Source organism: Sordaria macrospora, chromosome 1 (genome assembly GCF_033870435.1).
Source record: "Sordaria macrospora chromosome 1, complete sequence".
Lineage (NCBI taxonomy): Eukaryota > Fungi > Ascomycota > Sordariomycetes > Sordariales > Sordariaceae > Sordaria > Sordaria macrospora.
Window position 1 is genome coordinate 2,096,750 of NC_089371.1, and position 24,254 is coordinate 2,121,003.

Consider the following 24,254-nt stretch of genomic DNA (forward strand, 5'->3'; position numbering starts at 1 on the left):
GAGAAAAAGCTGCTGTTTGATGTCTGATCACTCGGGTCGGGCGGGGGTGGGGGGTTCCATTGCTAGGTAAGATTTGGTACATCAAGTCCGGGGCTTCTTGCTTGGCCCAAAAGATTGGATGATGGATTCGGATCACAGCTCCGCTACACGTCCCCTTCAAACTTGCGATGATCGTTGATCTTGGTCCCTTTTTTTTCCAGGTCAAGCACGTCGAGAGTGGGAACGGAAAACTGTACAGGAGCGTGTACACTGTGATGACAAGAGTGTTGGGATCCTTGTCCTTACCTACAGCTCCTACCATACGCCCTGAAATACCTATGGTAACATCGTCGTACGTGACTAGAGGTCGCTAGGTCAGAAGTCTGACCTTATAACCACTGCTAAACAGGCACGTCGGAGACTGATTTCGGACAAAGACCTTGGTCAACCCGCCAAAGTGTTCGTTTCATTACTACGCTTTGACTTTAGCCTCTCGGGGTCGGAAACGGTGGCTGTAGCCCTGTGCGACCAAGTCTATCACATCCTTCTGCTCCGCATCTCTCTGCTGTCAGTTTCCTACCTCAAGCGCCCTTGTGGGGTCGCCTAGGTATTCATCTTCACCTGCAATATCTTGCGCGAGGGGCGGTTCAGCAATTCGGTTCTGTGTCGGTTAGAGAGGGCCTATATCATGAATTGCTTACCATCCCCCATTCCCGCTTGAAGTGCCAGCATTGACACTCTCAGATGCTCCTCTCTCGTAGCCAATAAGATCAGGAGCGGCTACTCTAACCGTAGCCTTTTCTTTCGGATAAGCTGGCTCGCAGATTACGGGACATCGCGCAAGGGAAGGGAAGATTGGTTAAGTTAGGCTCTGGTGGGCTAGCACCGGCCAACACTGCGCCTGTAGAAAAAATTGTTACTACACTACAGTCATCATCGTTGACCCATCAGCAGGCCCATGACAGGAGACCATCGGGCCAGTTGGGTTGGGGTTGCGTGTAATATGCCATATGCGCGTTGCCATGACATGGAAGGTTCGAAGCTGTTTGCTATTGGTCTCTATCATCCGGTCTTATAGCATGCTGCACCGTTACGGCACAGCAACAAAAGGAATGGTGAACAGGAGATGTCATAGGTGGACTATAGGATGCATTTTAACCACTGTCGGGCGCCCATCTGTAGTTTGATGGGGAATGGCCAAGACATTGCGAAAGTTTGCGCGTGTTTGTCGGCCGCTTATGACCATAACTTCCTCAAGTAGATGATGGTGAAGTGAAACATGATAAGAAAAAAGGTCAATTTTAATGGGTAAGAAACAGTACACTATGTCCTTGGGACGCGGGGTCGGATAGTTTTGGAAGCCGAAGCCGTCGCAGAAGTCCGAGATAGAAGGGCTTTCTAGTCCGAAGTCTTTCACTCCCGGGCCAATCCCAAAGTGTGACCATATTTCACAGCTGTTGGTGGCCGGTGTTGTATCGTCACAAAGTTTGGTCGGAAGCTTTGGCCTTCCATCCCATACCTCCCGTCCCGCTCATTGCATTCCCTTGTAGTGTACGGAAGTGTAATGTGGTACCATCAATACGGAAGCCCTCGTATGAGTTCTTTCCACACTGTTCGTTATTCATGTGTAATTTAGCGTAAGCTTACATACGGTACGTAACCCGTACGCCGGCGGGTCGGCGGCAGAACCCGCCCCGACTCCAACGGCCCCGGGTTGCGGGCATGCGTTGCGATGCCGATTCCACCGTGTCCGCTTTCTTCTTAATCCGGCTTCGTCTCAACGACAACTTCAGACACACCCTACCACGCGCATTGTCGACAACGCTCACCTAACCTTGACTAGGTATCGACAATACTACCCACCATGGCTTCCGAACAGAATAAGGAATACTTCAAGTAAGAGACCCAGGGTTCTTTTTGCTGGATCACGTCGGTGACTCGGTCCAGGCTATTTCTCTGCCCATGCATGCCTTCATCTTCAGCCTTGTTTGCATCCGCCCCTCGACAGCGGAAAGGCAAGAGAGGAGAAATCATGAATGAAGACGCGCGGGTCTCTTCTGGACAAAAAGCCTCATAATCAGAGACCAAACGCTAACTCCACATCTTCAACAGCAACGAAGCTGCGGCTTACGATACAAAGCACGCAAAGACCTTGGACAGGATCGTCGAGGAGATCCGGGCCAGACTTGATTTCATTGGAGTCGATTGGGTAGATGAGGATACTGGTGTTGGAAGCGTGAGGCTTTTGGATTATGCCTGTGGTACTGGAGTTGGTGAGTGCTTCGTTGGTGGTCAGAGTGCTGAGACCCTGCGATGTTGGAGCATCAAGCTGTGAGGAAGACGAAAAGTCTTTAATGACTTGAATATTCGAACAACACATTTGTGGGCTATTGTACTGGGAATGTCAGAGAAGGTAGCTCTCGGAATGCCTGGGTAGCTCGCGTTTGGGGGTCTTTCTACCTGGCTTGTATGCCTATCCTTCCTGCGCAATATCGCTAACCAAACGCATTATTGTAGTTTCTAGAGTGAGTTATTCACTCTGCTATGATGATATCACCATCGTGTCAACGACTAACAATATCCTAGGCTCTAGCGCCTTACACCACACAATGCGTTGGTATCGATCTCTCAGAGAACATGGTCGCTCACTACAATGCCAGAGCTGAGAACCAGGTACGTGTCTTGCTTCTCCTCCTGCATCCACCATGTCACCATGTACGAGTAATGGAGAACTAATCTTCAAGCACCGACAGGGTCTCGCTCGCGACGAAATGTATGCCTATCAAGGCAACCTCTTAGACCCGAACGATCCCGATCCCAGGGAGTTTTCCAGCTTCGACTTTCAACTTTTTGACATTGCCGTCGTTGGATTGGGCTTCCATCACTTTGACGATCCCGCTCTTGCTGCAAAGAGGCTAGTTGAACGGCTCCGGCCTGGTGGTGTTCTTCTGATCTTGGACTTTCTGCCTCATGGCAAAGTTGCTGATGTACGTCTTTCCTTCCTTGACTTCCCTGCAGTTACCATTGGGCAATCATAGATGCATATGAGATGTAGTGACATGATAATCAGTGGGAAGCTAATCGATGTGAACACAGGAACATCACGCTGCTTCGCACACGATCACACACCATGGCTTCTCCGAGGAACAGATCAAGAAGATCTTCGAAGATGCTGGCGCCGGAAAGGACTTCACATTGGAGACTATCGGAGTTGCCTTCAACAAAGCTACTGAAGAGAGGCCCGAGGAGGTCCGTAGAGAGGTCTTCCTTGCGCGCGGAACCAAGGACTGAGAGAAGGAAGGGTCAATCTTGGGAACACCATATTCAAGAGAATGTATGATAGGGATTGTGTCGGATACTGAGCCTAGAAGAAGGGTTCAGGTGCTGAAGATCTAAACTGAATCGGCTAACAGTCGAGTTTTGAATGTGTAAACTTCCTAGAGAGGGTTCAGTGTTGATGTTGACGGGTAATGATAAAAAGTCTGAAGTGCTTGGACAGATCTAAATTGAAGATCTAAATTGAAGATCTAAATTGAAGACAACGGCCGAGTCATGCACACCAACCAAGTGATAGCTGGTGGAAGTGCCATGCCGATACTATCACGGGAAGGAACCTAGAGCCAAAAAAAAAAGGCAACATACAAATAGAACAAAGTGCCTGCTCATACCAAAATACGGACAATGGGCCAGGTGAAATCTCAAAAAAGATAAAAAGAAGGTCTCTCCCGCCGGGAATTGAACCCGGGTCTCGAGCGAATCGAACTGATGTTCAAGCTTGACAAGCTCACATACTGACCACTATACTACGGAAGATTTGTGGATGTGGACATCCACCGTAGCTGATTGTTGAAGGTGGATCTTGGATGTAGCCCTTATATACCCATTGCAATATAACCCCACCCAACAGTGCCGAGAACACCTCAATGTCTCAGCGTGCTCCTCTCCGTGAAGTCCAACCACAGTTTAGACCTTTTCCAGCTTTTCCAGTTTCTCATCATCTAGATGCAGTGTCAATAAAGAATAGGTCGAGTTGTCAAAACTTAAGAGACCAGGATGTCATGGCTTTCCAATGAGCCAAGCTTCGGCCATCCGCTCCATCACCAGAAGAAAGACTTACCCTCAAAATTAACATGGAAAGCACTGCCCAAAAGGATGGCAGGTTCTTTAATATTGTGATGCTCATAGCTTCGAAACCAATCCTGTTAGCTTCCCTGAAATTGTAATAAGGTGAGGTGTCAATGGACAGATAGCACTCACCTCAAAGTGCCGACACCGCCAGCTTCGAGCAAAAACGAAGGTCCCTCATGCAAAGACAACCCAGTCCATCGCTGCGCAAAGGCTCGAAGGATGTGTCCATGGGCAACAATCAACACATCCGCACAATCTGCATCGGGATCTCCCTTGGCCCTGTTCAGAGCGGGAGCGTGAAACCTCTCACGAATGTCTTTGATGAGACGGTCGCAGCGCTCATTGACCTCTGCGGGGCTCCTGTAGCCACACAAAGATATTTCTGTGATCAGCAACCAGGTTTCAAAGACGTATAAACGAGACGCATGCTCAAGCACGAAAATTGAAGGGGGCACTCACTCTCCTCCAGGACATCCATCGGTCCAAATATCCCACTTAGGATCGAGGCCCTGCTCTTTCCTCTTCTCCCTAATCTGTGGGCTAGTGATACCCTCGTAGTCACCATAATCCCACTCCCGGATGTCCTCGGTAACTTCAACCTTGGCATCACAGGGAACAGCCTTGGACTCGCATTCGCCATGATGCCCCCATGGCAATGGACCTTGGAAACCTAGGCTTAGAAGCTCAAAGGTGCGCTGGGCTCTTTTGCGGGGAGATACGTATCTGTGGACTTGATGTTAGCTCGTATGCTGGGCAGTGTATGCTTCCGAGGTGTTGTGTTTTAACACCGACCGCCACAGACAGAGTCAGCTGAAGAATACAAGACTGCGGGCTGGCTGGCTACACCATCACTCATTTTTACACCTTGGCTACATGCACGCTCCGTGTAGTCTTTCCAAAGACTACAACTTTTCATGCAGTAAACGCCGAAGGGAACCGAGTCGATCGGGCAAAGAGTACCTCTGTATCACATACAAAAAAAGAAACGGAAAACGAGGGGGAAGATCACTCACACATGAGCCAGCTTCTTGGGGACAATGAGGCGGTCAGCACCTATAAGCGCTTTTCCCGTTGCCTTGACGCGCTTCTCTCCATTCGCTGTCAGCGGAATGTCGGTCGATCCCGTGTGACGACCATCGAGTGACCATTCCGTTTCACCGTGCCGAATGATGAAGACCCGGGGTGTTGCCATCTTGAAACCTTTCCGAGTTTTGAGGTTTGCCGAAGGTGGAGATTAAATTTGACTTGGTGTTTTTTTGACCCTGAATGTCGCCGATGGGACTCAAGTTGCAGGATGGCTTGAGAAGTGATGTGAACAGAGGATAAGTGAAACGTTGCTCAACAATGAAACTGCCGGAACAGCCGGGGTGGAGGGGCGTTTCACTGGAAAGATGAGGTAGAGTACCCTGAAATAAAGCCTTTTGACCACAGAACAGTTCCTTTTGGAATTTTATCTTTCGATATCGTGACTCTTAATGGTGGTATTTTCATGTGTTCCGTTGGCTGTCCCTCGCTATGGTTGACAAAGTTGGCAATAAATCATAAATCAGGGCACGAAGACACCAATCCGCATCATCCGCTCCCATGTTCCCCAGTCGTTGCCGTCACTCGGTTCCAGATCACCGGAAATGGAACGCCATCATTTCTGCCAATGACATCGCAGCATCGGTCTTTGCCGATCTGGTAATTTCTTGACAGCCTAAAACGACGAAGGGGAACCATCCCGAGCAGCACTGCGCCAGTGGGCACCGGGAATTTTCAGCTGGTGATTGTGTTGATAAGGACATTACGAACATCATCACTTTTGCTCAACATCAGTAGGTATTCGAGCGAGTGCAAGGAGGTGCAGTTGTTGAAACGACGGGTGGAAGAAGTCTGGTGATCCACTTCGCCGGGAAGAAGTGCAAGTTACGTAAACGGTAACGGACAGTAACGGGGAACTTTTCGCGGGCAGGGAGCACGGGCGCAGTCCCAGCAGTCCCGTCCCACCGAGAAAGGACGCTAAAGCGGCCCGCTCCATGAACGCCACGAGAACATTCGTGTGCAGCGAGCGCGGCCCGTGGAAGCGGGACACGAACGCTCGGGTACACGCAAAGTTTCCAGGGCGTGCAATTGTTACAATACGCAGCATGCATGGCTAACGTGTAATGATACATGGGTTATTCGCTACCTTACATACCGTTGCGTACGAAACTGTCATCGGTTAACCCTCCGTCATGAATGGGACCGCCAACAGATACTTCCACGAATCTTCCATTTTACAGTATGCTCGTAACTTGCTAGCGATTTCCGTCAAACGAAGAAAAGTAATTATTCACTGCTCAACATGTTTCCGTCGAGCATACCTGTCTATTTTCCCTTGCAGTTTTGTCCATTTCATCAGACCGACTCGAGATACAAACAGATCTGTGATGACAGCCCAACGAGCACCACCACCCGTCTTCATCAGTTGAACTTACTATCATCTTCAAAGCATCATGTAACAAATCGACCCCCAAATTCCAATCAGCGAGCATCATTTTCTCTTCCTCCCCAACCAGCACCACCTCTTTCCCGCTGCCGCTGCCGCTCCCGCTGTCGTTGTCTCCTCATTTCCTTCTCATCCAGTTCAATCCTCTTCATCTCAAGCCTAAGCTTATTCGCCTGATACTGGTAATGCAATGAAAGGTGTTGCATCGTTTCCAGAGGAGTTTGGCCCGGGCCGATACATGCACGAATAGTAGAACAATCATCGGTGTCGCCGCCAATGGCACCAGCACCACTGCCAAACCCTCCTCTATCTCTGTCCCTGTTCCTGCCCTTGTTATCTCGGCCCTCTTCTTCACGTCCAGGATGCCACAGCACCCTCCTCGCCCTGCTCTTCTCTATTTTCTCACACTCGAGGACCATTTCATCCGCTTGGTTCTGGTGATATTCCATAAGACAACGCAAGACTTCCACTGGGGTGTTGCGATGAAGACAGTCGAGGATGGACTTGGGAGAACAGGCGTCGGGACTGCTGGGAGGGGAAGAGCGGTCGCTGCTGGTGATGGGTGTCCTCTCCCTGTCTGTATCTCGGTCCCTGTCCTTTTCTCTGTTTACGTCCTTTTCTCTATCCCTCTCTCTTTCTCCATTCCTCTCCCTGTCTCTATCACTGTTTCTTTCCCTTTCTCTGTTTGTGTTCATGTCCGTTGCTCTGGTCTGGGCTGTGTCCCTGTTACGGGGGGCCGTATGATCGCGTTGTCCACGGAAAATCTGTGCGCTGACAGCTGAAGCTACGGCAGCAGGGAATTGTGGTTGGTATCCTCCCACCGATCGTGGTGATTGCACAGCCGGGGTCGATGTTTCGGATCGAGGGCTGAGCGGCGTGTCGATACCTGGTGTGAGAGATGGAGGGTTCGGTGGATTGGCGGGAGGATTGGTGTTGGTTGCAGAACTCCCGTGCCGAGCCTGTGGTTGCTGATTTGAGCCAGCCAGGACAGGATCCGTGGCTGTGGTATTCCGGTTCTGTCGTGTTTGCCGCGGTCTTTGGTCATTGGGTGGCAGCCGTGGCGGTCGTGTTCTTAGTTGCCGTCCGCCCACCGGATGAACCGGCTCCGGCTCCGGATTTGCTACCGGTGCGAATGGAGGAGGAGGTGGTGCAGGTGGCTGAGGAGTTGTCTGGGGCAGAGGGTGTCTTGAGGTTTGTTCAGGTTCTACTTCCATCCTGGCTTCAAACTGCAAATCCGACGGTGATTCGGTAACGTCTGCGTGCTGCGAGGGCTTACTGACAACCTCAACGGTCGGGGCGGCCGACTTGTTCTCGCCGTTGGTTCCTTCATTTCCTTTACCAGACGTGGAGGTAGCGCCCCTCCTCAATGCTGCTTGGCTGTTTTGTGGGTTTCGTGAAGAAAGATCATCATTCTCCTTTCCGGCTTTTAGAAAAAGGCAACGAGCTCTGGGGTTGCGATGATGGCAGTTCCCACACCTTCCGGTCTTGGCAGGACCGCGGACGCAAAGCTCGAAAGGACCTTCGCCAGCTAGACATTTCTCACACGGGGGTCTGGCTGGTTCGCCTCTAAGTTGAATATAAGCTGCTTCAAGCTGATAATCGTAGGAACGGTCTATCGAGCTTTGGGTTTTCCGTAAAGCAAAATCGTATGCCACCTTTATCAACGTCAGATTACTTGGCTCCGGATTGCACGATTCACTTCGTTCGTTTTATTCTCGTACCTTATGTCCTCTCAGCTGGTTAAGCAGCGGAGTATTTGAACCAAGCCTGCTATAGATTTCCTCAAGGTCAATGCGTGTGATAATGCCGTCTGATGGCTTCCAGTTCTTCAAGGACTGGGAATTATCATCGTTGTCCTTTGCCGTGGCTATCGGTAAGGGGTTCGGAAGATTGGCTTGGATATCCATCTTGTCACGCTTTCTCTTAGCAGGCCAGATGGCTGGCGGCAACGTTCTAGCAATTTCTTCTGCCAGATTTCCAATGCGCGGAATAATGGCGCCGTCTTCCTGAGCAATTTCTCCCGCAGGATCCCCATTGAGTGAAGCCATTGCCATATGCCATTTGTCTGACCTAAAGCTCGTGCAGTGTTGTTGTTGTTGTTGTTGTTGTTGTTGTTGTTGTTGTTGTTGTTGTTGTTGTTGTTGGGTGTGCTTAAGTGCTGGCAATATTGACAAAGGTGAGAAGGGTTTTGGACTTCTGGAAGGAAACCTGCCGCGCACTAGAACTGAAATATGTCTCACGGGTTGAAACACTGCTGTATATAAGGTAACTAAGTCGGTGTTAGTAGTAGGCGCTTGCGGTAAGGGTTTGCATGGGTTTGGGGTTCCTTGTCGCTTCACCGGAGAAAGACATCGTAACATGCCCTTTAGATTCTCGTTCAAAGGTTCATGGAAACGAACTTACAATGTAGAGGATGATACAATAAGACAACCCACGTGAACAAGACTGAATCAGTGGAGTTTGAGAATGAAACAAGTAGATTTGTTGCCCTGGTCCGAAGAATCTAGAACACACGCGACTTGATGGGAAGCGAGCGATGACTGCCACAAACGTATTACAACATTATCAAATTACTTCAAGCAACAAAACAGCAAACCATGTCCCTTGGTTCATTTGGTAGTTATAACCATTGACCAAACGCCCAGTCACTCCATATTTCGCCCACAAAGACGAAGTGTCTTGGAGTACTTACCACCAAACAGCTTCTGGGTTTCCAAAAACAAAAATGAGCTTATCATCAATAGCCCCGTACTATTGTTGACATACATTCATACAACAAATCTTTCAAAACGCCTTCCAGATCTCAAAACAATAGCCTCCCTTCAAGAACGCCATTGGGTATACCTTATCCGCGCCCGCTAATGCAAACCAGCCTCTAAAGGAGGGGGGAAAAGCAAATAATCAAAGAAAAATGGAGACCTCTTCGAACTCTCTAGAGCAAAGAACACCAAGTGGTGGACGGACTGTTCCGGACACTCACTCATATCTCGCCTGCCTCGCGGCCTGGGCTCCCCACTCGCGCTCGCGCTCCTGCCGCATCTCCTTCTCGAGCCTCTTGGCCTCCATGCGGAGGTCGTCGGCGAGATCTTGGTGGTACTGCGCAATGGAGCGCAACACCTCAGGGGAAACATTCCTCGGAAGGTACGAAAGCATCGACTTGGTGGTATCGTGATCGAGGTTGTCGTTGACGTTTCCTTGGAAGGGCGCTGGGCTGGGAGCGTAATCGTTGCGTCTCATGGCTATGGGTGCGGGGCTACCGGTATAAACGTTGCCTATCATGGCCGCGGAAGCTTGGGGAAGACTATATGTACTATTCTCGAGTGACTGTCTCAAGCTAGTTGGATAGGCATTGCTTCCAAAGTGGTTTTGAGTAGGAGCCGGGGAAGCGTACTTGCTGAAGGCTACACTGTTCAGCCAGTGGTCTGAGGCCGAACCAAGCACCGTACCGGGGCCGTGGACCGGGCCCGCCGACTTGAGTGTGACTTGTTACTGTGGGAGGCGTGGGCGCAGGCGTAGGTCCCTGGAGAGGCTGTAGAAGCTGTTGATGAGCGGGCAAAGGGAAGGGAGCCTCGAGATGGGTGATTGATCCTGTGCCGATAGTCCTTCTCCGATTCTCAATGTTTTCTTAGGGAATGGTGCCGCTAGGTCGGTCTGCCGCTTTCGATGCTGACCGAGTCGACTGAGTGGGATATCGTCACTGTCGGTCTCCGTTGAGAGCCGATGCGTACAGCTGCTTCCTTGACGCTTATACAGGCAATTTGCGCATGAGCCATCGCCGATCTTTGGATGCTGAACACAACTGATAAACGGTCCTGTACCGTTCTGACAGAGCTGACAATCCGACGCGGCGGCACGGTTACCGGTGAGCTGTAGGAATACTGCTTCCAGATTGCTGCGCAGTCAAATTTATGGATCCGTGTTGTTTCCGGAGAACAACATTCCTGGCAGCCTGAGAAAGATGTCAGCATTCAAGTATGCATAATATGTGAAGGTTCGGAGGTTTTGTTTACAGTTTCATCTCGTAGGATCGTTAGGTTTTTTCCGAGATTCTCCTCAAAGTTGGCCGGGGCATCGTGAGCTTGCTGTGCCGAGATGATCCTGAGGCTTTCGCGCCTCTGGACAGGCCCAAGGGATTCGATGACAGGAGTAGCTGACATCGTAGAGTATATACATGAATTCCACTGCGAAGCGGTTAGCGGAGAAAGGCGCTCCGAATGCTACTAAGATAGGACGCTAACAGCACTTACCGCGCGTGGAGATGCTGGACAGGGTTTCGAGGTACGCGACTGGGTGCAGTCTGTAGGCACCCTGGAAGCAAATTTCAAGGATTCAATGCGACTGAAAAGTCTCGAATACAGTACGCAATTTCAACTCCAGGAACCGAGGAATTGAATGCACACAAGAGATTAAGCAAGTCTTGATTGCGGTAATAGTGATTTTGCTGGTGAGGCAAAGATGGGTGCAATTGGGGAGCGGGGTACTAGTACACTAGGTGGTGGATGAGTTAGATGCTGGGAGATAGCGTTCTACCAATTGATCAATTTGCCTAACCTTCGCGTTTGACGCGCTAAAGCTTTGGGCAGCTGGTCTTGGCAAAGTCAAACTGCATCCATAGAGGAATTTGAGTATGAGACGGAGACATCAAAGATGACAAAAGACGGAAGAGTGTCAATATAAGGAATCGAGACAGATACATTGATTTACTTCTACTACTCTTCCCCAAGATCTCCCGAATGTTCAATAACCAGCAGTAACTCCCTAGCTGCTAGAGCTGCCAGCTGCATGTGCTCATCTGAACGCATCTGCACAGAGGGGACCACCTGCTTGGAGTTCTGTGCCTGACAAGGGTTACCCCAATTGATTTTAAGACGAGAACCCTTGTGTAGATTCACTTACAAAATGTCATTCCAAGCTCAATACGTGACCATGATCTTGAAGTCCTGGCACACAAAGCAGTCTCGACAGACGATATTGTCATTGGACTATCTATGCCATGAACTAAGCTTGGAATACCGGGTAGGCGGGGTAATCAGTCGATCTAAACCGAGGTCGGGTCTTGGGCCGAATGGACGAGCTAGACGAAGCTAGAGCAAGCTATGCGACATCCCACCTCTTTTTACCCTTCAACATAAATCTCAAGAAAGCAATTCGATGCAACACCGAGCCAATCTCTGAAACTACGCACCTCCGAATTCCCAAGTGACACATCCTCCACCATGGCCGCTGGACCAGCAAAGAGAGCTGCCGCTGCAGCGCTGAACAAGGCCGCAAAGACAGCAAAAGGGAAAGCGACCGTCCCGACACCCTCACCATTGCGACCAGCGCCGACATCGCCAACAGCAGCAACAGCGAAGCCAGCAAAAGCGACAGGAGTGAAAGCTTCAACGAGCCCCTTGTCACAGGCGCCTCCACCTCCGCCAACAACCAAACCGGCTCCAGTGTCATCGCCATCACCACACCCGGCCCCACTAACAAACGAGTTGATCAGAGGAGAGACATCAGGGACACCACCGCCGCCAGGAGGAGCAGGAGGAGGACAAGAAGGGCAACAAGAAACGGGAGAAGAACTACCACCACAGCAAGAACCCCCTCGTTCTCCCTTTTCCAAATGGAAAGCCGCCGTCTGGACACTGGCTTTCACAGCCATAACCGTGACGGGAACGATTTACGGCGCGGGGCTTAAGACGCAGAAGGAGTGGGAAGAGGTATGCTCTGTTCTGTTCTGTTTTATTATTTCTTTCCACCAACGCCTCCTACCTACCCATACCCCACCCGATGACCAAAAGCTAACTACGTCTTCACAAAAACAGGAAAAGCAAAAAGTCCAAGAAGCCACAGCCGAAGATAAAATCGAGATCCTCGCCAACCGCCGCGCCCAGCTGTTCAAGACCAAGATCGAGATCGAGCAGAAGCTGGCTGATGTGCGGGAGCGCATGAGGCTGGAGAAGGAGAAAGAGGAGAAAGAGAAGAGTGGGAAGGTGGCTATGCCGAGGAGGTAGGTAGTGATGACGTTTCCGTTTCTTTTTGGAGACTACAAAAATCAGGCAACACGAGACGAATGACCGGGCGTGTGCGTGTATGGGGTGGGTGGTTGGGTTGGTGAAGCTGGCTGGCTTGCTCGCTGGTGGGCTTGAAAGGGGGCGTTGGGGGTATCGCCGCTCCAGTTCGATGCCTCCTACTCACCCAGTCCGCGTGGGTTAGAGATACGAATGTCGGCATGCATGGAGGGGGCGAGTCGAAGCGGACGACAATGTCGAACTGAGAGGATATAGAGGCATCGGAGTGAGCCTCGTGAACATGCTGTGTGGGCCAGGGGCATCTTGATGACCTGCCTGATCCTGGATGGGCCAGTCCTTGGGAAGGAAGGACGGAGTGAGCGAAAGGACCTCGGCCATTATGTGTTGATGCCCGGACGGATAATGTCGAGGAACCGGGCGCGATAAGGCTTCGAAGTCCTCATCAGTAAAACGACGGTTTAAAAGTTGAACATTGTGGGATTTGGATATTGTTACGAGGACAAGGAACGGAATGCAAAAACTCAACCAGGGAAAAACAGTACCGACCCGAGCATAGTGGCCAATGGGCATATCTGCCCTACAACACAACGCCGGGCTCGATATCAACAGGAGGACCCGGGTTTCCCGTCGACGGGACGGCACCAAAGTCCAAGGGAAAACAGCACTGGATAGAAACGTCTCATGCCCAGGCAGATCAAGAGGGGGTTCTTTGCATCAAGTCAGATTGAAATAGGTATCGCGGGTATGTAGGAAGCAACCTCATAATGGTCTGCTCTTGATAGCAGTCAAGCCAATCTATCACATCTCGCATGTGGACAGCAATGCATATAAACACAGGAAGACCGATATCTATCATATTCATGAAGGAATGGCCATAGCCCAAACTACTTAGAAACCATTATTGCCAACTCCGTCTCGCTAGCATAAAACCCTAATTCCAACTTCCCTTGCGCCGAATAAGCAAAGGCTGTGATATGCCCTACCCTTACTGGGTTCCGTCGGCACTGGGAAGAGGAATCGCGCGGTAGAGCAAGACCAAGGCCGAGTGCGACTCTCCACCACCAGCCAGAGCAGTGATCTTTTCCGCCTCCACCTCAGAAACCTTGTCATCGTTGAACCACCACCACTTGCCGTCCTCCTCACCGATCTTGCCAGTGACGGGGTCCTTGATCCCCGTCTTCTTGACGTAGGCCGTGTAATGTCCGCTGTCGGCGCTGGCACCCTGATGGGTGATGACACCGCGAAGTTCATACAAGCCAGACTGGTTGGCACCTTCGTCCTTGAGCAGATCCTGGTTGATCAAGGAGTAGAGCTCCTTCTTGGCAGCGAGCACCTCAGCTTCCTTCTCGGCCTCAAACTCAGCGTCGGTCTTGAAGGTCTCCTCTGTGGTCATCTCCACGTCACCGCCAGAAGGCTTCTTCTCGTCCTTCTTCTTGTCCTTGGATGATGATGATGGCGTGGATCCTTGAGCGTTCTCGCCGTCAATAGGGTTCATCTTTCTGCGCTTGCGTGCCCTTTCAATATCGTGCTCCTCCTTGCGCACCTCGCGGACCTTGTCCCTGACAGGAATGAGAGCCTTCCTAAGGTCATCCGTGCAGAACTCGACCACATCAAGCTCGAATGGGAAAGTAACCTTGCGCATAATCTTGGCCTTCTTCTGAACCTCACGCTTCCAGAAGAACCGCATGAAGTGCACGGTCAGATACTTGGGTAGCCGTGAGATCTGGGAACGCTTAGTGTATGTCGCTTCCCTATCCAGAACCTCCGACTTCTTCTCGAGCTTCTCCACCAAACCGTTAACGATTCCATCCCTGAGATGATTGGTCTGACCGTCGATATGGCAGTTGAGCTTAAGGAGACGGTCCTTTGTTGTCTTTGGTTCCTCGCCGGCCTCCTTGGCGCCAGGTTCATCGCACTCGAGAACGCTGGTGAGTTCGAGGCCCATGTACTTGTCGATGAAGGATGCGTCTTTGGCGGCGTCACCCTCGGGAATCTTGAGCTTTTGCTTGAGCTGGGTTAGGATTTGTGACCAAGCTTCTTCCGCATCCTGCTGGGCAAAACCCTGGCCGTCTCTTTCTCTCTCGGCAAACTGGGGGTAAGTGACACGAAGAGCATGCAGAAAACCGAGCGGAGGAATGCCTTCTTGTGTTTTCGACATCATATCGTAGAGATTCCTGAGCTGCGTCGTAGGATCCGACATGGACTGTTCACCCTTGTAGGACTTGAGAGCGTCGCTAAGCTCGGGGATGGAGCGGAGGACTTGGAGTGTCGAGTTGAGGTAGCAGGTGTTGCCGTAATTCTGGAGACCGGCCGGAGTCGCTCCCGCTTGTTGTGCCGCTTCGGCCTCGGTCATGTCCTCGATGAACTTGACTTTCTCGGTTGGTCGAGCGATTGCACCTCCACCCTCACCTGGGGTTCCCATCATCATGATCATCTGGCCGGGCTTCAGGCCCACCTTGCTCATATCGGTATCATCTTTGAGTTGACTGCCCTTGAGGAGCACCTTTTGCCGGTCGGGCTCGACACCAGTCAGACTGTAGAGCTGGTACTTGAAGACTTCACCGGTCGCGGAGGTATCGACATCGACGTCGTATTTCTTTCCTTGGTGTTTCACCACCACTGTATAGAGTTAGTCATTTAGCCCAAGGGGAAAGTCGCGTGTTTGTGCAATGAAAAGAGGAAAGGATAAGAAGCATACCGCTAATAGTCGACATGATTGCTTTGTTGTCACGACGATCTTGGATGGGGTGTGATGCTTGTGAAAGCTGTATTCAAACGAGGAGATGCGAGAAAATGAAGACAGAAGAAGTTACGGAATTCCTCTTCAGCGGCTTTGGTTTTGATGTACTGGAAGGCAAAGATTGAGGCAGCTTCTACGAGCTTGGTGATTTGAAAGTTGTCAAAGGCGAAAGAAGACGGGACAACGCGGGGCTGGCGCAGGGGCGGGATTGCGTAGCTGGCTGTGCCTGGACGAGCTTAGTTTATGCATCTAGCGGGAAAAGTGCAACAATCCACCTTAAAAGTGCCACAGCATCCTGGGCAGCCGTACTGCGACCCACTCAGATTGTTTGAATCTACCCCACTTTACCCACTCAATCCACCTGGCTGTCTCCACCTACCCACCAAGCCCGTCTCTAGGCTGGAGCTGAGCAATGTGGATGGCCTGCCCTGGCCGGTTGCCTGCCCTGGCAGTGGTGGCCGAGTCCGCCCAGTAAGCCTGGCCTTGTTGGTGCAGCAACTGGGCCCAGTGAAAGCAGCTACGTTACAGGTACCGAACGGGAGCGCCTCCAGCTACATCTGGGCGGGCCATGTCAAGCGTCACCTTGCGGGAACGTCGAAGTGGAAGCCATACCGGACTGGTCCAACACCCAACATCCAACCAACATCGGCGACGACAGCGACGAGCTTCACCACCACAACACAACCCCACGACACGGACCACCTGTACAGCATTGCTTTTGCTGGCCAGAAATCACCCAGCATCAGAGGGGAACTGGTCGCGCAGCTAGGGAAAGCACAATGGTAAGCATGTCGCGCCCACGCGCATCGACGCTGACTTGACCGCTGTCCCGGCTATTCCCAGCTTCTTGGTGATCTCTCTGCTCACATACACCCAACCAACAGTCGCAATCACTACGTCCCTACCTCCAGGCTGTCCGGAGCAGTCTGACGGCCGCCCTCTGTCTCTCCAACTTTGCTTCCCAGACCGCCGAACGACACAATGTCCCCGAGGTCGAAGCCCGGACTTCCCCTGAAGTGCTGCTTACACCCCTGACGATTGCGCGCAACGAGAACGAGCGAGTCCTTATCGAGCCCAGCATCAACAGCATACGCATCAGCATCAAGATCAAGCAGGCCGACGAGATCGAGCACATCCTGGTACACAAGTTCACCAGGTTCTTGACACAAAGAGCCGAGTCCTTCTTCATTCTCAGAAGGAAGCCCATCAAGGTGCGCGATGTCTAGGATATACGACCCAACTACCGCCATGCTCGGGACTACAGGGAACTGACAGCTGCGTAGGGATATGATATCTCTTTCCTGATTACCAACTTCCATACCGAGGAGATGCTCAAGCATAAGCTGGTGGACTTCATCATCCAGTTCATGGAGGAGGTTGACAAGGAGATTTCTGAAATGAAGCTATTCGTATGTCCATTCTTTGCCACAAGTATTGATAGTACAGAACTGACACATTCTCTAGCTAAATGCGCGGGCGCGTTTCGTTGCCGAGTCTTTCTTGACACCAGTAAGCCCTTTTAGAGCAGCTCTCACGGTGACTGGCCATGCTAACAAGCTTTCCCCCAACAGTTCGACTAAGCGAGTATTCTGGAGATCATTGGCGTTGCGTTTTTACTTTCCGGGTCCGTATGGAAACCTATTCCGGGATATCCCCAACGTGAAGTCATGTTGGACGCATGTGGATGGCGCTTGTGGGAGGGCAAAGAGAAACACAATGGGATTACGAGCGCACCCAGATGCCATGGCACCAAATAATAACCCTCTACCGATACACCTCCGCAGTTGGAGTTGCCAACTTGTGCATAATCTATACGGTCCTCGGGGGTACCTTTTTCATAATTCAGTCTTACTATCACACATCTCCCGCTATCCCCTCCCTGACCTACGCTTTGAAGTGCCAACTCAATTCGGCGTTGTGATAATCTCGCCCAAGCCCATAACACCCAGCTCTTGTATTCCGTTTGCTTTTGCCTCTGTTTGGGGTGGGGACAGTTGTTAGTTGCTCTGGACTTGGAATGCGCGATAGAAACCGCATGGCAGACATATCCTTGCGGTTGCAACATCATAACATGCGTCAACACTGGCCAAACTCTCGACTATGGCACGCAAAACAGATGGACAATCAACCAGCTCAAAGCCGCTACAAGGACCATAGAGTTCACATTTCCTCAATGGCATCCGAAACATAAGGTATACTGGTATGCAGTGCCTGAGGAGAGCGCAACTCATCCCTGGGCCTCTGATATGAAGCGATTAATATTGATGGTTAGTGAGTGACAAAGGCCTTCCGTTAGAAAGGAATCTTAAGGAAGGAATAGAGTTTGGCTCACCTACCTTTCATCTACAGGGCAACAGGCGGCTGTGCGGTAAGGTATGAGATCCTTGGACAAACAACAACTGGACAAGTGTAAACTGATGAACCAAATCACAATAGGAATCAACCTAGTTCCAGCCTAGTGTTAGCTACTCGCTTCAACCTTATTGTGACTTGTATGACAGGCAAGACAATAGGCAGACACAGGTCACTTCCCATTCACTCGACAAACAGCCAAGGCTTACCTCCGTCGATCGGTTGGAAGTATTAGGCGACTTCCATGTCAAAGTTTTGTCCCACTGGCCGGTGACTTTTCTTTTTCAACTTCTATCTTACACCAAGAACAGGTCCGTCGTCGGCGACCTTGATCTTCCTGGATAACGAGTGTCACCGACTGTTGGAATTCTATCTGCTGTCACCATCGAGATTTCTGGTGATCTTGGTTCTGCCGCTGGAGGTGAAGGTAAGACTGCTCAGATCCGGTTGCATCCCCAGGTTTCCGGACAATTCTTGGTATCTACCCTCGACACTCTTGCACCAGGGCCTTCGTCTGAACTTCTGGGGACGGGTGAATTTGTTGTCTAAACCTCCCCTCTTGCCCACGCAGCTGGCAGGCACTGGTACGTTTGCGCAAGGCTTTCGTGCTCAACTTCTTTTACCCACCTCAACCTTTCCACATCTGCCGTTCCCTCCCTCCACCATCAGACCGACCTCAATAAATTTCTCCCGGGCAGAGACACTCGACCCTGTACTGGCACCTTTACTTGCCTCACTCCGACAGAATAACTTGCGCTGGATACTGGACCCTACAAGCTCGTTTGCTTACATCGTCCAGGCCATCTCGCCAGGTACTGCATCCTCTTGCACAAGTCGATCAACCCCGCGCACCGAACCGAGCGCAATCGAACAGCCGACTTCCTGCTATCGCTACCTCGACCCGTCGCCTGCGGTAAAAGATATACAGAAGGCTTGCTATCGTATTGTGCGCACTAAGAGGTATCGCCACTGGTATGTCAACCGATCATCTCCCCATCAGATCCGCTTCAGATGTTCCTCATGTTCCCTCCTACTTTCCTACCGCTAACCATTTGTCCTTGCATAGATCTTAGCCAGACCGCCGCGCAAAGTCCACGATGGAGGACGTCAAACACATGACGCCCAAGCCTTCGGGCATGGCCCGGAACGCCGTTTCCAAGATGCTCGAAAAGGGCCGCCACAACATGGTGAGCTCATCGATCCAGTCTGTCGATTCTGAGGATCACGAGGGCCATGGTGGTGTGTCACTGTTGGATAACGACTCGGAAGATGATTTCCCTACCCAGCCTGTCCAGTCTACGCAACCCGTTATGGCTCAAGATACCTCTATGGATGCCACTCCCAAGGCTAGCGTTACGCAAAGGAAGAATGGAAGCGCTCCTACCACGAATTTTGCTAAAGAAATTCGCAGAAAGGATAAGAAGGTATGACCCCAGGAGAGACGTCCGGGTGTATGTTAGCCTGATTGGTTTCACTAACCCCCATCACAAAGCGTGCTGGTACATTCGATCAAAATGGCAGCAACGGAAATAACAGAGGAAAACAGAACGGGTTCACCACTGGCCATACCCAAGATCGTCAACAAGGAACTCCTGCTACCACTGGAGCTACTTCTCTTGCCCGCCAAGCTCCGATCAACTATGCGGTTCAGTATCCCCAAGCAGCGCAACACTCCCAACCGGGTCAAGCTATCCCAAACCTGGGCAACGGCATATCACCTAATGTAGCAAACGAGGTGATGGCGGGAGGTCAGCCTGCTTGGGCGCCATCAAACAATCACAACATCAACAATCAGCAGGCAGGTATAGTTTACCAGCACATGGGCATTGCTCAAGTCCAGTCTGGTCAGGGCTTTGTGCCCAACGGACCTGGCGGCCAGCCTGGTGTTAGTTCGCCGGTTGGTCAGGCTGGATATTCGGTTCAATATGCGCCCATTGGCCATTCTTATTCCCAACATCAAATGGCCTCGGTCGCCGACTCCAATGGTCTGACACCCTTTCTCCATAGTTCACAAATCCCGACTAATAGTTCTAATGTTCCTCTAGCCTTCGCACAGCCGCTTCATGCTCAGCCCCTCGCAGGTGTTACTCAGCTGGCTCCTGGCCAGTTCTACTATGCCTATGGCCCGGTCGTTGGAGGTTCCGGCTCGAATGTTCAGCCTCAGGGTGGCCAGCAGACCGCCGATACTCCCATGAGTGGGAACAACCAGACCGCGAATGACCCGCAGACTGATAAGACCCGGTCTCAGGCTACACAGACCCCTTCGCACACGAACAAGAGTCCCGCCACGAACCCTTACAACCAAACCGAGCCACGTAACTTTGCCCCCCGCGCAGATTCACTGCCCGCCCAACCCCCGCCTCCCTTCATGATTGGCACTGCTTATACTCACAACACTAACGGCACTCAAGCCGGTGTGGTTGCCAGCTCCGTGATTGATCCGTTCTCTGCGGTGGGCAACGATGATCATGCTATTGCCAGGATCCCTAACCATCATTCTGGCTATGAGACTCCGAACGAAAACTATGCGGTTATACCACATATGCCCATTTCCGGTCCCCCACCTCCAGAAGTGCGGGCTGCACGCTCGGCGCAGTTGAACAGGCTCACCAATGGCCCGTCTGGCCTCCCTCCTGCGGAGGTAGCTTTGCATCCGGACAACTTTCCTTTCATCGAGAGCTGCTCCCAAGCCACTGCTTCGGATGCTGGAGTTGTCAAGATCAAAAACGTAAGTTTGTACATGCTATCTATGGCAAGACCGATTTTAACCCAATGGTTCTACCACAGATTCCTTACATGACTACTCACCAAGAGATCAAGGCCTTCCTTGGTCGCAACTCCAAGATCTTGAACGACCCCCAGGAGCCCGTTCATGTCATTATGGAGCGTATCTCTGGCAAGACGCAAGAAGCATACGTTGAGTTCTTCAGCCAGGATGATGCTATCAAAGCTGTCCAGCGCTTCAACCAAGCCGTGCAGAGAGGTCGTCCTCCTCGCATTGCTGATCGCCCTGTTGACGTGGAGCTGTCAGGCCAGGCCAGTATGATGAAGGACCTCTTTCCTTTGGCGGCCGGAGTTGTCTGGAGGGGCGCAGAGCCTGAGATCCAATCCCCAGTTGAGGGCAAGCCCTGGAACACTTTCAAGGGCTTCGTCACGACCGAGGAGATGGCTATGTTGGTCAAGCTTGTTGAGATGCCTCAGCGCGTAAGTTACCCATATCCTACCTTCCTTCGAGTAGCAAATAGCACTGACTGACACTGCGTTCACAGGCTCAATACCTAAAACATTGCCCTCAGCGCCCTTACGAGTGCATGATCTCCACCATCAGGAAGCTGCCCTGGCAAAAGTCAGACTACATCACTGTCCACCAACGCTGGGCCGTATACAACGCCACCATCCGTCTCATTGAGCTGCTCCGTAACACAATCCACCATGACAATCGCGACAGCCACATCGCTCTCGATCAACGTCTCCTCAAGCGTCTAGTCAACACAGCCATGCTATGCCCTGGCTTCAGCGTTCTGCAAAAGGACAACATCGCCTTCACCGCCGGCATGGACGAGATGAAGCAGCGCGAGTTCAACCAACCTCGATTCCCCGATCTCTGGACCCATCAGCTGTCGATTTGCCCCAAGCCAGGAGTCCCGCTCGACGTCCTCGAGTGGTACATTGCCATCATCCGCGAGGAGACGACTCGCTTTGTCAACGTCAAGGCCGTCAGCGAGAGGACAGAGATTATCAACAAGGCTACCAAGATGGACAGCAACGGTTACTTTGGGTTCCTCTGGCATGAGATCGGCTTCCCTACTGGCGAGGAGTACGACAACATGACTCTGAAGCAGGCCATGGAGAAGGAGATGAGAGCCGTGGAGGAGAGCATCAAACGTGTGCTCTATTATGGCTATCAAGCCGTTCCCAACGGCAGGTTTAAGCAGTTGACGGCTGCTTAGGCTTCTGTGATGGAGCCCAAAGAGACAATGACGAGGAGTTTTGTCGGTATCATCCTCGATCATCATTGTTGCACGTCTATTTCCCAGCGACACTCATCGCTGAGAAGATCGCGGTATCATCAACATTGACCACCATTTTCAGGTTTTACCACCATCGGGTACTCTTAACATGACAGAGTTAAGCGGAATCTCGGCGCATATTAAGAAATTTTGCCAGCAAGTCAACCATTTCATGTGGGATTTTCATACTTTCTCAACTGCACTGGGGCAACTTACTGGCTTGCTGGGCGTTTGGTCTTTGCCCTCTATTTCATTTTCTTCAACGAGCATTGAGATACCCCAACATCGCTGTGGCGATATGCACATCCTTTTCCTTTTCTTATCAGCAACTTCCACTCATTGTTCTATCCTTTCTATTCTGCTTTTTTATGCTCGGGAACAAGACACCACTTTCGACGTCTCTCCTCACTCCGACCTAAATGCGAAGAGCGGCATGGTTGGTTGACCTTCTATTGTTAGGTTTCGTCCTATCCCGGTGCCATATTGATCATCAAAGTATACCCAGAGTCCAGTACATTCAGATGCAGCAGCAGCACTGGGAATATGAAGGAGCTCTCCTACTCACTGGATACCCGATCTCATGCAACGACTGAAGGGTTGCCAAATGAGCACCAAGGGGAGGCTACCTGGGATTGAGTTTCCGGGGTTTACCCGCTGCATCTTTACCGAGTTTGCGCAACGGCGACGTTGGTGGTCGGATCGCGTTGGGGAGTTCATCTGTATTTTAGAAACTAGATTAAAATGGATGGTGGTACATCAAGCGACGCGCTACTCTGTCCGTGATCTGTTAGTATTTAGGTCGTGAACTTGTATTGTCGAGTGAACGTAGAGGTGTACACTTCACCCCTGGTGTAATTGCTAGCTCGGTATATTGTGGGGTTTCGACAAGGGGGGAGAACAGGGGTTAGAATTAAAAAAAAATATAAGTATGGAGATATGACAGGCTGGGGTGCATATGCCCAGACGGCCAAACCTACAAAAGATGAGATAATGTTCTGCTTGCAAGGTAGAATTTAGAATGTACACTATATAGCTAATGCTAACCTATGACAGGAGAGGAGAGGAATAAAAATAATTGAGTTATGGACAATTAGTCAATTTCCTATATTAAAACTTATAAAATCTGAATATTATTTCGTGGTTGTAATGTTAGTAGTTGGTGTACTTACTAATTCTTTTAATAACTGTTTGTAGCTTTTTAAATATAGAATATATCAAGTGCGATAAGTAGTTGTTTAATACAACTGTTGATACATCTTCGATTATAGGTTTGAAGGTATTTTTTATTAGTTTAATAACATATTCGCGCTTAATTTAATTTCTTCTGCAGGACTAGACATTTTTAATTGAATCAAGATTTAGCAAATATAATGACTGTATGATAATATAAATACCATTAAAGTATTTGATTATAAAAGCCTTTGTTAAATTTAATTTATAAGTAGAAGCGTCATGTTATATAATAATAAAATTAGAATTTTATTACCAAAATTAGTATATTAAAAAAAAGCTATACTTTTAATAAGATACGTTAATAATTGAACCTTGTTTGCTGCAATACCCTAACTGGCCTATAATAATGTTAATGTGTAACTAGTACTGTGCTTTGTAACTGCCTTGTACTACCTTGTAGTATAGAAGGCTGATTGAATTATTTCTTCTATAGAATCAGTCTACTCAGATTCCACAGAACGTACTAGAATATAGAGGTTTTGCCACTGTATTCTAGGATTCTCTAACTTGTTCAGCATTCCTTCTAGACTAATTTGTCATCATGGAATGTACTAGAAGCTCATAGATTCAGTTCATTCCTTTCATGGTATAGTGCTCTTACAAGCACTCCTATCAACTTACAGAAGCTCCTACACTCTGGAAGGTTCTAGATACTTAACGTTCGTATATATAAAGACCTCTTCTATTCTTTAGTTAGTTACTTCTTAAGCAAGCAAGCAAGCAAACACAATCAAAGCAATACAATACAGTCTACTTCTATAGTGCAGAGTTCACTATAATAGTTGTTTTTCACAGTGCATAGTTCACTGTACTCTTCTGTCTTGAGAGCAGAGTTTTCTCTAAGACCTCTTTTACAACATCTCCCTATTATCCTTGGTACTACGCTGCTTTCTTCAGCACTGCTGTCGTACTTCCTACCGCTTCCGCTCCGCTCTGCTACAAGTGCATAGTTTACTATAGCATCTTGTGACGAACCGTTACAAGCACAGGAGTATTATCGCTGGAATAGAACAATAGAGTAACAGAGTAGTAGCCGAAAGGTACTGGTAGGTTGTGATAGCTATTGATTGCTGAAGATCCGGTAACAAGAGGCCTGGGGAGGCCTTCTTTTATACCAGCCTTCCTGGACCCAATATACTAGACCCGTGGACCCAATCCTTCGTCTCGGGTCCTCTCTTCAGGTTCTACCTGATTGGTCATCTAGTCTAGCCTACATAGGATTCTCTGATTAGATCGTAACATATCTCTATACTAGTGTTATTATTATAGGCCAGTTAGGGCATTGCAGCAAACAAATAATAGCACCAGTATAAAGATGCTATAGT

At 50.2% G+C, this 24,254-nt stretch overlaps 7 protein-coding genes and 1 non-coding gene across 8 annotated transcripts; 4 read left to right on the plus strand and 4 right to left on the minus strand.

The window, feature by feature from the left end:
- Positions 1-1,736: 1,736 nt before the first annotated feature.
- SMAC4_06796 (uncharacterized protein) lies at positions 1,737-3,416 on the plus strand. Its single transcript, XM_003348971.2, has 6 exons — positions 1,737-1,875; positions 2,092-2,252; positions 2,497-2,504; positions 2,566-2,652; positions 2,733-2,966; positions 3,076-3,416. Exons 1-6 carry the CDS (start codon positions 1,844-1,846, stop codon positions 3,268-3,270), a joined length of 717 nt encoding a protein of 238 aa, XP_003349019.1. The 5' UTR covers positions 1,737-1,843; the 3' UTR covers positions 3,271-3,416.
- Positions 3,417-3,699: 283 nt separating this feature from the next.
- On the minus strand, positions 3,700-3,792 carry SMAC4_13032. The gene is made up of 2 exons: positions 3,756-3,792; positions 3,700-3,734 (listed from the first exon to the last, which is right to left on the minus strand). It is a non-coding gene; the product is annotated as a tRNA-Asp (tRNA).
- A 25-nt stretch (positions 3,793-3,817) lies between these two features.
- Positions 3,818-5,718, minus strand: SMAC4_06797 (uncharacterized protein). Its single transcript, XM_003348972.2, has 5 exons — positions 5,121-5,718; positions 4,567-4,830; positions 4,237-4,467; positions 4,097-4,164; positions 3,818-3,977 (listed from the first exon to the last, which is right to left on the minus strand). Exons 1-5 carry the CDS (start codon positions 5,297-5,299, stop codon positions 3,943-3,945), a joined length of 777 nt encoding a protein of 258 aa, XP_003349020.1. The 5' UTR covers positions 5,300-5,718; the 3' UTR covers positions 3,818-3,942.
- Positions 5,719-6,451: 733 nt separating this feature from the next.
- On the minus strand, positions 6,452-9,814 carry SMAC4_06798 (uncharacterized protein; the record flags this gene model as incomplete). The annotated part of the gene is made up of 3 exons (XM_003348973.2): positions 6,452-8,232; positions 8,299-8,647; positions 9,558-9,814. 3 exons carry the CDS (start codon positions 9,812-9,814, stop codon positions 6,613-6,615), a joined length of 2,226 nt encoding a protein of 741 aa, XP_003349021.1. The 3' UTR covers positions 6,452-6,612.
- Positions 9,815-11,701: 1,887 nt separating this feature from the next.
- SMAC4_06799 (uncharacterized protein) lies at positions 11,702-12,576 on the plus strand (the record flags this gene model as incomplete). Its single annotated transcript, XM_003348974.2, has 2 exons — positions 11,702-12,282; positions 12,388-12,576. Exons 1-2 carry the CDS (start codon positions 11,794-11,796, stop codon positions 12,574-12,576), a joined length of 678 nt encoding a protein of 225 aa, XP_003349022.1. The 5' UTR covers positions 11,702-11,793.
- Positions 12,577-13,426: 850 nt separating this feature from the next.
- Positions 13,427-15,499, minus strand: SMAC4_06800 (uncharacterized protein). Its single transcript, XM_066090519.1, has 2 exons — positions 15,293-15,499; positions 13,427-15,213 (listed from the first exon to the last, which is right to left on the minus strand). The coding sequence occupies exons 1-2, from the start codon at positions 15,306-15,308 to the stop codon at positions 13,580-13,582; spliced, it is 1,650 nt and encodes a 549-aa protein (XP_065945543.1). The 5' UTR covers positions 15,309-15,499; the 3' UTR covers positions 13,427-13,579.
- Positions 15,500-15,960: 461 nt separating this feature from the next.
- On the plus strand, positions 15,961-17,190 carry SMAC4_06801 (uncharacterized protein). The gene is made up of 5 exons (XM_003348976.2): positions 15,961-16,116; positions 16,219-16,545; positions 16,618-16,743; positions 16,799-16,843; positions 16,906-17,190. The coding sequence occupies exons 1-5, from the start codon at positions 16,114-16,116 to the stop codon at positions 16,912-16,914; spliced, it is 510 nt and encodes a 169-aa protein (XP_003349024.1). The 5' UTR covers positions 15,961-16,113; the 3' UTR covers positions 16,915-17,190.
- A 1,193-nt stretch (positions 17,191-18,383) lies between these two features.
- SMAC4_06802 (uncharacterized protein) lies at positions 18,384-22,599 on the plus strand. The gene is made up of 6 exons (XM_024655334.2): positions 18,384-18,658; positions 18,753-19,110; positions 19,179-19,671; positions 19,732-20,414; positions 20,474-20,890; positions 20,956-22,599. The coding sequence occupies exons 2-6, from the start codon at positions 18,784-18,786 to the stop codon at positions 21,634-21,636; spliced, it is 2,601 nt and encodes an 866-aa protein (XP_024511234.1). The 5' UTR covers positions 18,384-18,658; positions 18,753-18,783; the 3' UTR covers positions 21,637-22,599.
- The last annotated feature ends 1,655 nt before the right edge of the window (positions 22,600-24,254 follow it).

Bases quoted from the DNA above. Each gene is read 5' to 3' on its own strand.
- SMAC4_06796 (XM_003348971.2), top strand. From the start codon at position 1,844: ATGGCTTCCGAACAGAATAAGGAATACTTCAA. The intron at 1,876-2,091 runs GTAAGAGACCCA...CATCTTCAACAG, and splicing joins CAGAATAAGGAATACTTCAA to CAACGAAGCTGCGGCTTACG. The intron at 2,653-2,732 runs GTACGTGTCTTG...AAGCACCGACAG, and splicing joins ATGCCAGAGCTGAGAACCAG to GGTCTCGCTCGCGACGAAAT.
- SMAC4_06797 (XM_003348972.2), bottom strand. From the start codon at position 5,299: ATGGCAACACCCCGGGTCTTCATCATTCGGCACGGTGAAACGGAATGG. The intron at 4,468-4,566 runs GTGAGTGCCCCC...GTGTGGCTACAG, and splicing joins GATGGATGTCCTGGAGGAGA to GAGCCCCGCAGAGGTCAATG. The intron at 3,978-4,096 runs GTAAGTCTTTCT...CACTGCATCTAG, and splicing joins TTTCCATGTTAATTTTGAGG to ATGATGAGAAACTGGAAAAG.
- SMAC4_06801 (XM_003348976.2), top strand. The intron at 16,546-16,617 runs GTGCGCGATGTC...ACAGCTGCGTAG, and splicing joins TCAGAAGGAAGCCCATCAAG to GGATATGATATCTCTTTCCT. The intron at 16,744-16,798 runs GTATGTCCATTC...CACATTCTCTAG, and splicing joins TTTCTGAAATGAAGCTATTC to CTAAATGCGCGGGCGCGTTT.
- SMAC4_06802 (XM_024655334.2), top strand. From the start codon at position 18,784: ATGGAGGACGTCAAACACATGACGCCCAAGCCTTCGGGCATGGCCCGG. The intron at 19,111-19,178 runs GTATGACCCCAG...CCCATCACAAAG, and splicing joins TTCGCAGAAAGGATAAGAAG to CGTGCTGGTACATTCGATCA. The intron at 20,891-20,955 runs GTAAGTTACCCA...CTGCGTTCACAG, and splicing joins TTGTTGAGATGCCTCAGCGC to GCTCAATACCTAAAACATTG.